Source organism: Manis javanica, chromosome 17, assembly GCF_040802235.1.
Source record: "Manis javanica isolate MJ-LG chromosome 17, MJ_LKY, whole genome shotgun sequence".
Taxonomy (NCBI): Eukaryota; Metazoa; Chordata; class Mammalia; order Pholidota; family Manidae; genus Manis; species Manis javanica.
In genome coordinates, this window is record NC_133172.1 from 12,983,125 (window position 1) to 12,997,194 (window position 14,070).

At 42.6% G+C, this 14,070-nt stretch overlaps 1 protein-coding gene across 3 annotated transcripts in view; it reads left to right on the plus strand.

The window, feature by feature from the left end:
• The window catches only part of NUMBL (NUMB like endocytic adaptor protein), a 34,968-nt gene that overhangs the window by 6,715 nt on the left and 14,183 nt on the right, over positions 1 to 14,070 (plus strand). For all 3 annotated transcript variants that reach the window (XM_017641560.3, XM_037013923.2, XM_037013922.2), the window contains exons 4-6: positions 675 to 749; positions 845 to 919; positions 1,898 to 2,038. In XM_017641560.3, coding sequence (XP_017497049.1) covers positions 675 to 749; positions 845 to 919; positions 1,898 to 2,038 — 291 coding nt within the window. The remainder of the gene's footprint in view (positions 1 to 674; positions 750 to 844; positions 920 to 1,897; positions 2,039 to 14,070) is intronic.

The window sequence follows — 14,070 nt, forward strand, 5'->3', positions numbered from 1 at the left end:
CACCTCATTCAGTGGGAGCTCCAATATCCAAAGGACACTGGAAGGTCACAAAAATTCTGTCGCATTTGCAAAGGTCTTTACTGTTAAGTGCCTTCTAGCTTAGACCAGCCTGCCTCTTTACAACATATGTTTATAAAGGAGACAGCAGGATTCAGGTTCAAATCCTGGACTCAGCCCCCTCCTGGCTGGGAGATGGCAGGGGATGGTCACAGCCCTCCCACCTTATTTTCTCTTCCTCTGGAAGCAGACCCCAAGTGTGAGAGGTCCATCAGGAGGTGCAGGAAATTCTCGCAGAGACAATGTTGTGTTACCGAACTACAGCTGGGGGCACCTGTGCTTGCTGCCACTGGGGAACTTGGGGGAATAGCCATTCCACCCATCAGTCGTTGTGTGGGCCAGTCCCCAGGCCCAGACACTGGCACTCGGAAGGACAGCAGGGATGTGTTAAGGCCCAGGGATGGAGGCACCATGGGAATCACTATCTCTGTGTTGGCGGTTTTCTCACCTGAATGTCTGGGGTGGGAATGGGACACCCACCTTGCGGAGTTGAGGTCAGTATGAGTGAGTACGTGTGATGCACTTAGGACACTGTGTGATGCGTCACAGCTGCTCAGTGGACACTAGAAATTACTGATCCCTGTGCTTATTCCATGTCCTCCCCCTCTCACCCCCAGTACCTGGGCCACGTGGAAGTGGAGGAGTCCCGGGGGATGCATGTGTGTGAGGATGCTGTGAAGAAGCTGAAGGCGGTGAGTGAGGGGCGGGAGCAGGGAGTGGGTGAGGTCAGCCCGGAAGAGGCGGCCCTGGCCAGGCCCTGTTTATCTATCCTCCCCCCCAACTGCAGATGGGCCGGAAGTCCGTGAAGTCCGTTCTTTGGGTGTCAGCAGACGGACTCCGAGTGGTGGATGACAAGACCAAGGTAGGCAGCCCGTGGGAGTGGACACCAGTGGGGCTCCCTCCAGCCCCCACTCGAGTCAGGGCTGGGGACGCTTCCCATGCACCTCCAGGATGTACCACCCCCAGGGGCCGTCTAGCCCATGGGCACCTCCCGCACCGTGGCACACTCCAGTCATAACTCAGGACTGAGTTCTGTGCTCCTTTGTGAGCTGGCATAGATGGTGGGTGAGAGCACAAACTGGAGCAGCCGCCTCAGCTCCAGTGCCAGCCCAGCTTACCAGCTGGGTGACCCTGGGTATGAGCTTTAACCCTCTATGTCTCAGTCCCCTCATCTATAAAATGGAGATAAAAATGGGCCTTACCATTAAGTGAGAAGAGATATGCAAATAGTTTGGAAGTATGCCTGGTCCAGCGTCCGTGCTTGGATCAGTGGTGTCAGCTGGTACGTGCTGACTGTCAGTCTGCCCAGCCAGATGGGAGTCCTGCAGGGCCAGAATCTGGGTGTCTGCTCACCGCAGAAGCCCCTGCCCAGAGACTGCCCAGGGAGGTCACAGCCCCCAGTGAGAATTAGGTCAGTGATCCAACAGGTTGGCCACCTTTGCACAGGTAGTTCCCTCAGCCTGCAACACTGTTCCCTGCCTTTTTGCCTAGTCAATACCTCCTCCGGGAAGTTTTGCCTGACTCCCCCTGAAGTTGGTTCAGACACCCCCCACCTCTTGGCTCCCATGGGCCCCTGTGTCTCCCCCACCCAGCCCTGACCCCTCTGCCTGTGCTGTCCTTGTCACGCGTGGCTGTGATGCTGAGCTGTCTCCATCTGGTGAGAGGTCTGATTCCCACACTGAACTGGGAGCCCCATGCCAGAAGGGCCCACAGCTGTTTCAGTGAGTGCCGGGTGCCCACCCTGTTCAGGACAGGATAGAGAGCAGACACTCAAGGAATGTGGGGTGAGTACATGAAAGCCAGTTCGCATTCCTCTCTTGGCCTCCCCGGCCTTTCCCAGGACCTGCTGGTAGACCAGACCATCGAAAAGGTCTCCTTTTGTGCTCCTGACCGCAACCTGGACAAGGCTTTCTCCTACATCTGCCGTGACGGGACCACCCGCCGCTGGATCTGCCACTGTTTCCTGGCGCTCAAGGACTCCGTGAGTTCGCCAAAGCCCAAGGCCGGCTCTCCTCTCCTTGCCCTGACATTCCAGCCCCACCCGCAGCCGGGTGTGTGGAGTCAGGCAAGTCACTCACTTCACCCCTCTATGCTCCGGGTCCTCATCTGGAAAAGGGGATGTACTCATAGCTCCTAACTTAGAGGATTCTGTGAGACTTGAGAGGATTAATGCAGAGCATTTAGAACAATGCCTGGCACATAGGAAGTGCTCAGGAAAACATTAGTTAACATCCTCTACATTATCTGGAGTTCCTCATGTTTCTCTAACTTTTCTCTTGGAGAATCATATACATACAGTAATGTGCGCAGATGGTCCAGCTGCAGCTCCATGAATTTTTGCTGATGCAGAAACCCCACCTAGGACAAGCTGTAAACTTCCCTGGCCCCAGCAGGCTCCATGGGCCCTTCTCAAGCAATAACCCCAGGGCACCCGCTCTTCCTTCAGCCTTGATTCATTGTGCCTACAGCCCTTTAACTTTTGGAAGTGGGAGGGGGTGTCAAGGTTCCCTCTGAGAATGTGATAAAAGCCACAAAGAGACTGTCTTCTCAGAACATCCTCTCAGTTAGAATTCTAAGGCTTATGACAGAAACCCCCTGCTACCAGTCACATCAGTGAGGTAGACATGTGTTTCTGTTGCGTGTAAAAGGCATCCAGAGGCAGGCAGCAGGCCATTGCTGTGGCTTTTCCCCCCTTATCAAGGACCACAGCTCCTTTATCTTGTTTCTGCACTGGAGTATGGCTGCCCCTCCATGATCCCAGATGGTTACCCACACTCCAGCCTTCACATCTTCATTCCAACTGCATAAAGGAGGGAGGCATGCGCTCTCATTTTTGGGAGCCACGCAACACTTCCAGTTATATATCTTTGGCCTGAACCGAGTCACATGAACATCCCTAGCTGCAGAAGATAGTGGAAAATAGAATCTTTATTCTGCCACGTCGTTTAAACCCTGACCTCAGACCCTACCCAAGTTGGTAGGAAGCCACAGTCTCAGTCCCCTCAAGTAACCAGTGTTCTTGGTTGCTGGCAGCAGAAACAGTCTGGTTAACTTAAATCCGAAGTAAAATTAATGGAAGCAGATGAGGATTCTCACAAAATCAAGGGGCAATCAGAGCATTAAGCATCAGAAAGGGCACAGAGCAAGGCAGCCTGGCGATGCTGTGCCGGATAACAGTTCCTTCAGGGCAACACTGCAAAGATGAATCCACCTCCCGATGCTTTGGGTTCAAATTCTGATGAGAGGGCATGGGACTGGCCTAGCTTGGGTCACTGTCTTCCCTTTGTCCAGGGGAGGGTGGAACACTGAGTTATCCAGTGTCGAAGAGAAGCTCCCCAAAGGGAATGTGGGATGCTGTTATCAGAAGCAGGGAGAATGGATACCAGACAAGTAAAACACCTGTCCTGTGAAGACATCAGTCTCCACACAAGGATTCAGAAATCCCCACTCTAAAGAGCTCTGATCCCTCAGAACTAATCAGTACCCCCAACTTCCTTATTCACAAACACAATTTCAGATCTCAGACCAGAGGTGGAAAACAAATTTGAGGGTTTAAATATTGATTAGTAAGTACTTCCAGGGGTTCGTGTGGAGATACTGGAAATTGTGAGCCCATAGCAACTGTTCCCTGAGCATATCATAGTCGTTGCATCGGTTATCTATTGCTGTGTAACAAATTACTCCAAAATTTAGTGGCTTAAAATTTACAATTATTTAGCCTGTCATGGGTTTTGTAGGTCAGGAACTTAAGAGAGGCTTAGCCGGGTGGGTCTGGCTCCAGAGTGTCTCATGCTGTTGCATCAGATGGTGTCTGGAGCTGTGACACCAGGAGACTGGCCAGCCAGCTCTTTCTTTCGTGTGCTCATAAGCCCTCCCCATAGGGTTTCTCCAGCATGGAGGCTGCAGGAGAGCTGGACTTCTTAAATGGTGGTGCAGCGCGAACTGAGAGAGAGCAAGCGAGCCAGGAGGAAGCTGTGTTGCCTTTTTGGAGCTGGTCTTGGAAACCACAACCACACAGCATTGCTTCTGTGGGATTCTGTCTGTCCAGGTTGTCACAGAGGTCTTCCCAGGCTAAGGGGAGAGAACACAGACTCCACTCTGGGAGTGCCAAGGTTCTGGAAGAGCATGTGGGCAAATTTGTTGTGGCTGTTGTTGGAAAATACACTGCCAAGTGGTTAGTGTGGATCCGTGTCACACCACCTGCTGTGGGGCCTTAGGCGTAGGTGACTTCTCTCTGCACTCGGTTTCCTGCTCTGTAAATGGGGTTAGTAGCAGTGGCTGCTCACAAGCTTATTGGGGAAGCATTCGTAATGGTCACACACATAAAGTTCTAGACATAGTAGGTGTTCGGTGACTAGGAGCGGTTGTTACCGTTTGAAAAGTATTTGGGGATGAGAATCCAAGCAAGAAAGGAGAAGGGCCATCTCCTCTGGGTGGAGAGTGATTTGGGCAGAATTCCTTTCCACTTTTGAGTTTTGGGTTCTAAGCATTAAGCAGTAGAATTCCCAGGATTCCCCACATTTATTTGTGTGTTTGTTTGTTTGTTTATTAAGGTATTATTGATATACACTCTTATGAAGGTTTCACATGAAAAAACAATGTGGTTTCTACATTTACCCATATTATCAGGTCCCCACCCATACCCCAATGCAGTCACTACCCATCAGTGTAGTAAGATCCCACAGAATCACTATTTGCATTCTCTGCTACACCGTCTTCCCTGTGACCCCCTCACACTATGTGTACTAAGGATAATACCCCTCAATCCCCTTCTCCCTCCCTCCCCACCAGCCTACCCCCGCCCCTCCTTTGGTATCTGCTAGTCCCTTCTTGGAGTCTGTGATTCTGCTGCTGTTTTGTTCCTTCAGTTTTCCTTTGTTCTCATACTCCACAAATGAGGGAAATCATTTGGCACTTGTCTTTCTCCACCTGGCTTATTTCACTGAGCATAATATCCTCCAGCTCCATCCATGTTGTTGCAAATGGTAGGATTTGTTTTCTTCTTATGGCTGAATAGTATTCCATTGTGTATATGTACCACATCTTCTTTATCCATTCATCTACTGATAGGCACTTAGGTTGCTTCCATAACATAGGGGTGCATATGTCTTTTTGAATCTGAGAAGTTATATTCTTTGGGTAAATTCCTAGGAGTGGGATTCCTGGGTCAAATGGTATTTCTATTTTTGGTTTTTTGAGGAACCTCCATATTGCTTTCTACAATGATTGAACTAGCTTACATTCCCACCAGCAGTGTAGGAGGGTTCCCCTTTCTCCGCATCCTCACCAGCATTTGTTGTTCTTAGTCTTTTTGATACTGGCCATCTTAACTGCTGTGAGGTGATATCTCACTGTGGTTTTTATTTGCAATTCCCTGACAATTAGTGATGTTGAGCATCTTTTCATGTGCCTGTTGGCCATCTGAATTTCTTCTTTGGAAAATTGTCTCTTCATATCCCCTGCCCATATTTTAATCGGGTTATTTGCTTTTTGGGTATTGAGGCATGTGAGTTCTTTATATATTTTGGATGTTAACCCCTTGTTCATTTGATATGTCATTTGCAAATATATTCTCCCATACTGTAGGATGCCTTTTTGTTCTACTGATGGTGTCCTTTGCTGTACAGAAGCTTTTCAGTTTGATGTAGTCCCATGAGTTCATTTTTGCTTTTGTTTCCCTTGCTCGATGAGATGCGTTCATGGAGAAGTTGCTCATGTTTATATTCAGGAGATTTTTGCCTATGTTGTCTTCTAAGAGTTTTATGGTTTCATGACTTACATTCAGGTCTTTGATCCATTTTGAGTTTACTTTTGTGTGTGGGATTAAAAAAAAAAAATCCAGTTTCATTCTCTTGCATGTAGCTGTCCCGTTCTGCCAACAGCAGTTGTTGAAGAGTCTGTCATTTCCCTATTGTATGTCCATGGCTCCTTTATCGTATATTAATTGACTTTATATGGTTGATTTTATATCTGGGCTCTCTAGTCTGTTCCATTGGTCTATTGTTCTGGTCTTCTGCCAGTACCAAGTTGTCTTGATTACTGTTGCTTTGTAGTAGAGCTTGAAGTTGGGGAGCATGATCCTCCCAGCTTCATTCTTCCTTCTCAGGATTGCTTTGGCTATTCGGGGTCTTTTGTGGTTCCATATGAATTTTGGAATGATTTGCTCTAGTTCACTGAAGAATGCTGTTGGTATTTTGATAGGAATTGCATTGAATCTGTCAATTGCTTTAGGCAGGCTGGCCATTTTGACAATATTAATTCTTCCTATCCATGAGCACTGGTTGTGTTTCCATTTATTGGTATCTTCTTTAATTTCTCTCATGAGTGTCCTGTAGTTTTCAGAGTCTAGGTCTTTCACTTCCTTGGTTAGGTTTATTCCTAGGTATTTTATTCTTCTTGATGCAATTGTGAATGAAATTGTTTTCCTGATTTCTCTTTCTGCTAGTTCATTGTTAGTGTATAGGAATGCAACAGATTTCTGTGTATTAATTTTGTATCCTGCAACTTTGCTGAATTCGGATATTAGATCTAGTAGTTTTAGAGTGGATTCTTCAGGGATTTTTATGTACAACATCAGGTCATTTGCAAACAGTGACAGTTTAACTTCTACTTTACCAATCTGGATGCCTTTTATTTCTTTGTGTTGTCTGATTGCCGTGGCTAGGACCTCCAGTACTATGTTGAATAACAGTGGGGAGAGTGGGCATCCTTGTCTTGTTCCCGATCTTAGAGGAAAGGCTTTCAGCTTCTCTCTGTTAAGTATAATGTTGGCTGTGGGTCTGTCATATATGGTCTTTATTATGTTGAGGTGCTTTCCCTCTCTATCCATTTTGTTGAGAGTTTTTATCATGAATGGGTGTTGAGTTTTGTGAAATGCTTTTTTGGCATCTATGGAGATGATCATGTGGTTTTTGTTCTTCTTTTTTTGATGTGGTGGATGATGTTGATGGATTTTCTAATATTGTACCATCCTTGCATCCCTGGAATAAATCCTACTTGATAATGATGGATGACCTTTTTGATATGTTTTTTAATTTAGTTTGCTAATATTTTGTTGAGTATTTTTACATCTATGTTCATCAGGGATATTGGTCTGTAATTTTCTTTTTTTGTGATGTCTTTGCCTGATTTTGGTATTAGAGTGATGTTGGCCTCATAAAATGAGTTTGGAAGTATTCCCTCTTCTACTTTTTGGAAAACTTTAAGGAGGATGGGTATTAGTTCTTCACTAAATGTTTAATAAAATTCAGCGGTGAAGCTATCTGGTCCAGAAGTTTTGTTCTTAGCTAGTTTTTGGATTACCAATTCAATTTTGTTGCTGGTAGTTTGTCTATTTAGATTTTCTCTTTCTTTCTGCGTCAGCCTTGGAAGGTTGTATTTTTCTAGAAAATTGTCCATTTCTTCTAGGTTATCCAGTTTGTTAGCATATAATTTTTCATAGTATTCTCTAATAATTCTTTGTATTTCTGTGGTGTCCATAGTGATTTTTCCTTACTCATTTCTGATTCTGTTTATGTGTATACACTCTTTTTTTCTTCTTAAGTCTGGCTAGGGGTTTATCTATTTTGTTTATTTTCTTGAAGAACCAGCTTTCATTGATTCTTTCTATTGTTTTACTCTTCTCGATTTTATTTATTTCTACTCTAATCTTTATTATGTTCCTCCTTCTATTGACTTTGGGCCTCATTTGTTCTTCTTTTTCTAGTTTTGTTAATTGTGAGTTTAGACTGTTCATATGGGATTGTTCTTCTTTCCTGAGGTAGGCCTGTATTGCAATATACTTTCCTCTTAGCACGGACTTTGCTGCGTCCCCCAGATTTTGTGGTGTTGAATGATTGTTGTCATTTGTCTCCATATATTGCTTGATCTCTGTTTTTATTTGGTCATTGATCCATTGGTTATTTAGGAGCATGTGGTGAATCCTCCATGTGTTTGTGGGATTTTTCATTTTCTTTGCGTAATTTATTTCTAGTTTCATACTTTTGTGGTATGAGAAGCTGGTTGGTACAATTTCGATCTTTTTAAATTTACTGAGGCTCTTTTTGTGGCCTAGTATATGATCTATTCTTGAAAATGTTCCATGTGGACTTGAGAAGGAAGTGTATTCTGCTGCTTTTGGGTGTAGAGTTCTGTAGATGTTTGTTAGGTCCATCTGTTCTAATGTGTTGTTCAATGCCTGTCTCCTTACTTATTTTCTGTCTGGTTGATCTGTTCTTCAGAGTGAGTGGAGTGTTGAAGTCTCCTAGGATGAATGCATTACTATCTATTTCCCCTTTTAATTCTGTTAGTATTTGTTTCATATATGTAGGTGCTCCTGTGTTGGGTGCATAGATATTTATAATGGTTATATCTTCTTGTTGGATTGACCCCTTTATCATTATGTACTGTCCTTCTTTGTGTCTTGTTACTTTCTTTTGTTTTGAAGTCTATTTTGTCTGATACAAGTACTGCAACTCCTGCTTTTTTCACCCTATTAGTTGCATTAAATATCTTTTTCAATCCCTTCACTTTTAGTCTATGTATGTCTTTGGGTTTGAAGTGAGTCTCTTGTAGGCAGCATATAGATGGGTCTTGTTTTTTTATCCATTCAGTGACTCCATGTCTTTTGATTGGTGCATTAAGTCCATTTACATTTAAGGTGATCATTGATAGGTATGCACTTATTGCCATTGCAGGCTTTAGATTCATGTTTACTAAAGGTTCAAGGTTAACTTCCTTACTATCTAAGAGTCTAACTTAACTTACTTAGTATGCTATTACAAACACCATCTAAAGGTTTTTTTTTTCTCCACCTTTTTCTTTCTCCTCCATTATTTATATATTAGGTATCATATTCTGTACTCTTTGTCCCTTGACTGACTTTGGAGGTAGTTGATTTAATTTTGTATTTGCTTAATAATTAACTGTTCTACTTTCTTTATTGTGGTTTTATTACCTCAGGTGACAGCTATTTAACCTTAGGAACACTTCCATCTGTAGCAGTCCCTCCAAAATACACTGTAGACATGGTTTGTGGGAGGAAAATTATCTCAGCTTCTGCTTATCTGGAAATTGTTTAATCCCATCTGCAAATTTAAATGATAATCTTTCTGGGTAAAGTATTCTTGGCTCGAGACCCTTCTGCTTCATTGTATTAAACACATCATGCCACTCGCTTCTGGCCTGTAAGGTTTCTGCTGAGAAGTCTGATGATAACCTGATGGGTTTTCCTTTGTATATGATCTTATTTCTCTCTCTGGCTGCTTTTAATAGTCTGTCCTTATCCTTGATCTTTTCCATTTTAATTATTATAGGTCTTGGTGTTATCTTCCTTGGGTCCCTTGTGTTGGGAGATCTGTGCTTCTCCATAGCCTGAGAGACTATCTCCTTCCCCAGATTGGGGAAGTTTTCAGCAATTACCTCCTCAAAGACACTTTCTTTCCCTTTTTCTCACTCTTCTTCTTCTGGTACCCCTATAATACAAAATATTGTTCCATTTGTATTGGTCACAGAGTTCTCTCAATATTCTTTCATTCTTAGAGATCCTTTTTTCTCTCTGTGCCTCAGAAAGAAAAATTTTTCTACTTTATTGTGGTTTTATTACCTCAGGTGACAGCTATTTAACCTTAGGAACACTCTAATTTTGCATTCCTCTTCTCTAATTTCTATTTCACTTATTGTCTCCTCCACTGTATCTAATCTGCTTTTAAAACCCTCCATTGTATTCCTTAATGATTGGATCTCTGACCATAATTCATTTCTGAGTTCTTGAATATTTTTCTGTACCTCCAGGATCATGTTTATGATTTTTATTTTGAAATCTCTTTCAGGAAGATCAGTTTCATTTGACTCTTTTTCTGGTGTATGTAGGATTTTGCTTTGAACCAGGTTCCTTTGATGTTTCATATTTGTATGCGGCACCCTCTACTTTCCAGAAGCTCTACTCTCTAGAGCTGCTCAGCCCCTGGAGCAATATCAGTGTTCACAGGGGAATGGTGTTGGTGCCTTGGGGAAGAAAAGATCTGTTTCCTGCTTCCCGGCTGCTATGCATGTCTCCACTGCCAGAACCAGTGGGCCAAACACAGGTGTAAGCCTCTATGCTTTGCGATTGTATTTGCTGTAGGCAGGGCTTCCCTCTGGCTGGCCTGATGCCGGGGCAGGGGCTGCCGGTTTTTGAGCCAGGGGTGGGCTGGCTGGGAGGAAGACGCAGCAGGCTGCGTGTCATGGTTGGGGGGCTTTGGAGCTGTGTAGCCACCCTGGGGGATGGAGCACCTGAAGCTCCTGAAAGTTCCCAACCTGCTTGGCAGAGTGCACTTGGACAATTTTGTCTACCTGTCCTTTCTCCTGAGCAGTAAGCTCTGTGCAGTTCTTGCCCCTTTAGCAGCCCTCTTGCTGTTAGGAAGTCTCTCAGACTGCCTGCCTTTCTTTTGCCCCAGAGCAGCCGGATATGGATCCCTGTTTTCCACAAGCAGCTGGAATCAGTGAGTCTCTCCAGGTATTCCACCTGTCTTAGCTTTCCAACCCCAGTAACCGCCAGAGCACTATGCAATGTAGGTTTGTGCTCCCAGAGCAGATCTTCAGGGCTCGGTGTTCTGCAGTTCCAGGCCTCCAGTCCCTCCCCCACTTCGTTCCTCTTCCTCCTGCCAGTGAGCTGGGGTGGGGGAAGGGCTTGGGTCCTGCTGGATCATGGCTTTGTTACATTACCTTGTTCTATGAGGTCTGTTATTTTCTCCAGGTGTGTGCAGTCTGGCGCAGCCTTCTTTCCTGTTGCTCTTTCAGGGTTAGTTGTATTAATTATATTTTCGTATTATATGTGGTTTTAGGAGGAGGCCTCTGTCTCACCTCTCATGCCACCATCTTTAATCTTATGTCTCCCTGCCTTTATTTTTTAAGGTGAAACTCAAGTAAAAACTAATCACTATAAAGAGTACAATTCAATGGCATTTAATACATTCACATTATTGTTTAACCATCATCGCTAGTTCCAAATATTTTAATTACTCCTAAAAGAGACTTCTTACCCCTAAGCAGTCACTCTATGTCCCCTACCATCCAAGCACGGCAAACACTCATCTGTTTTCTGTCTCTGTGGAGTTACTTAGCCTGGATATTTCATACAAATTCAGTCATGTAGTATGTGGGCTTTTGTGACTGACTTCTTTCACTCAACACAATGCTTTCAAGGTTCATCCATTGTGTAGCCTATATCAGTACTACATTCCTTTTGATGGCTGAATAATATTCCACTGTAATGGCTGTACTACATTTTGGTTACCCATCTGTTGATAGACATTTGGATTGTTTCCACCCCTTAGTTGTTAATTAGTTGTTTCCACCCTTTAATGCTGTTGTGGACATTTATGAATACCCATTATTAATTCTTTCATGTAGATACCTAGGAGTGGAATTGATGGGTCATATACTAAATCTATGTTTAGCTTTTTGAGGAATTGCCAAATTGTTTTCCACAGCAGCTGCACCATTTTACATCCCTAGTAGCAGTGTATGAGGGTCCAGTTTCTTCACATCCTCATCAGTGCTTATTATTTTCCTTTTTTTTTTTTATTAGAGCCATCCTACTGGGTGTGAAGTGGTCTCTCATTGTGGTTTGGATTTACATTTCTCTAATGACTAGTAATGTTGAGCATCTTCTCATGTGCTTATTAGTCATGTGTGTATCTTTGGAGAAATGTCTATTCAAAGATCCTTCACTCATTTTTTGATTGGATTGTTTGTCTTTTTTTGTTGTTGTTAAGAGCTCTTTCTATATTTTTGACACTAGACTCTTACTAGTTACATGATTTGCAAAAATTTTCCCCCATTCTATGGGTTGTCTTTTCACTTTCTTAAAGTCTCTAAGATAGGGATATCTACATAGATTTAGATATATGATATATGTACAGACATATATGATATATGTCCATATATAGATATAGACACTTATACTTTCTCTTCACTTTAAAATAGATAATGTCCTTTAATGTACAAATGTTTAATTTTGATGAAGCTTAGTTTATCTATTTTGGGTGCTTTTGGTATCATATCTAAGAACCCATTGCCAAAGCTAAGGTCATAAAGATTTACTCTGTGTTTCATTCTAAGAGTTTTCTAAATTTAGCTCTTACATTTTTTTAAGCTAATTTTGTAAATGATGTGAGTAGGGTTCCAACTTCACTTTTTTCCATGTGAATACCCAGTTGTTCCGGCACCATTTGTTAAGAAAACTATTCTTTCTCCACTCTTCTTTCTTGGCACCTTTACTGAAAATCAGTTGACCATGGATGTGTGGGTCTATCTGGTCCTCAGTTCTGTTTCATTGTTCTGTATGGCCTATCCTTAGGCCAGTATGGCACTGTTTTGATTACTGTTGCTTAAAAGTAAAATTTTAAATCAGCAAGTGTGGGTTCTTTTTCAAAATCACATTGGCTGTTCTGGGTCCATATGCAATTTCATATGAATTTTAAGTTTTTCCATTTCTGCAGGAATCTATTGGTATTTGATAGGGTTTGTATTGAATCTCTAGATCACTTTGGGAAATATGCCATCTTAACAATATTAAGTCTCCCAATCCATGAACATAGGATGTATTTCCATTTATTTAGATATTCTTTAATTACTTTCAGCAATATTTGGTAGTTAAAATCTACATGTCTTTCACTTCCTTGGTTAAATTTATTCCTAACCATTTTATTATTTTAGATGCTGTTGTAAATGGAATTGTTGTAATTTCATTTTTGGACTGTTCACTGCTAGTGTATAAGATATAACTGATTTTTGTGTGTTGCTCTTGTGTCCTCCAACTTCACTGAATCTGTTATTAGCACTAATAGTTTCTTTGTGAATTCATTAGGGTTTTCCATATATAAGGTCATGTCATCTGCAAATGGAGATGATGTTATTTCTTCCTTTTCAACTTGGATGCTTTCTTTTTCTTGTCTAATTACTCTGCCTAGAACTTTCAGTACAGTGTTGAATTCAAAGTGATAAAAATGGGCATCTTTGTCTCGTTCCTGTTCTTAGGGAAAATCTTTGTCTTTCACCATTGAGTATGATGTTAGTAGTGCATTTTTCATAAAGGTACCTTGTCAAGTGGAGGAAGTCCCTTATATTCCAAGTTTATTGAGTGTTTTTTACCATGAAAGGGTGTTGAATTTTCTCAGCTGCTTTTTTTGCAGCAATCAAAATGGTCATGTGGTTTTTTTTCCTTCTTTTTAGTAATGTGGTATATTATATTCATTGATTTTCATAGGTAGAACCAACCTTGCATTCCTAGGATAAATCTCACTTGATCGTGGTGTATAATCATTTTACTCTGTTACTGGGTTCAGTTTGCTAGTATTTTGTGGAGGATATTTATCCTCAAGTTTAAGAGGTGGCTGAGCATCTTGGTTAGGAAACAGAAGTCAGATAGATCTCATGAGAATCCTAACTGTGCCACTCATTTGTTATAATTGGTATGTTGATTGAGCCTCAGTTTCTTCATCTATAAAATGGGTTCATAAGAGTGACTATCTCCTGGCACTGTTGTGAAGATTCCAAAAATGAATGGACAGGTTTACACTGACACATGTGTGGTGTGCCCCTGTGTCTGGTTCCACACCAGATGCCTTGCATATATTAGTTTGCCTAATTATTGCAACAACCCTGTGAAGTAGGTACTGTTAGGGCCCACATTTTACAGATGAGGAGGCTTGGGCATTGAGAGGTGATGTGGTTTTCTTGAGAACACACAGATGGAAGATGGGAAGCCAGCATCAATCTGGCCTTGGAAGCCCCCAGTTAGGCACTGAAGAAGCAGACTGGTGCTTTTACCTCCAAGGTTTTATTAGAAAATATTTCTAAGCATGCAGCAAAGTCAGAAGACTTGTACCTGTCATCTGTACGCCCACTGCCATTAACATCTGTCTGTGCTCACTTTGTCACTTACCTTCCATCTCACTTTGATGCATTTCAAAGTGGCGGCCATCAGAAGATTTCCCCAAACATCTCGGTAGGCACACCATTAAGTAGAATTCGTATTTGTTTCCAGCCCTT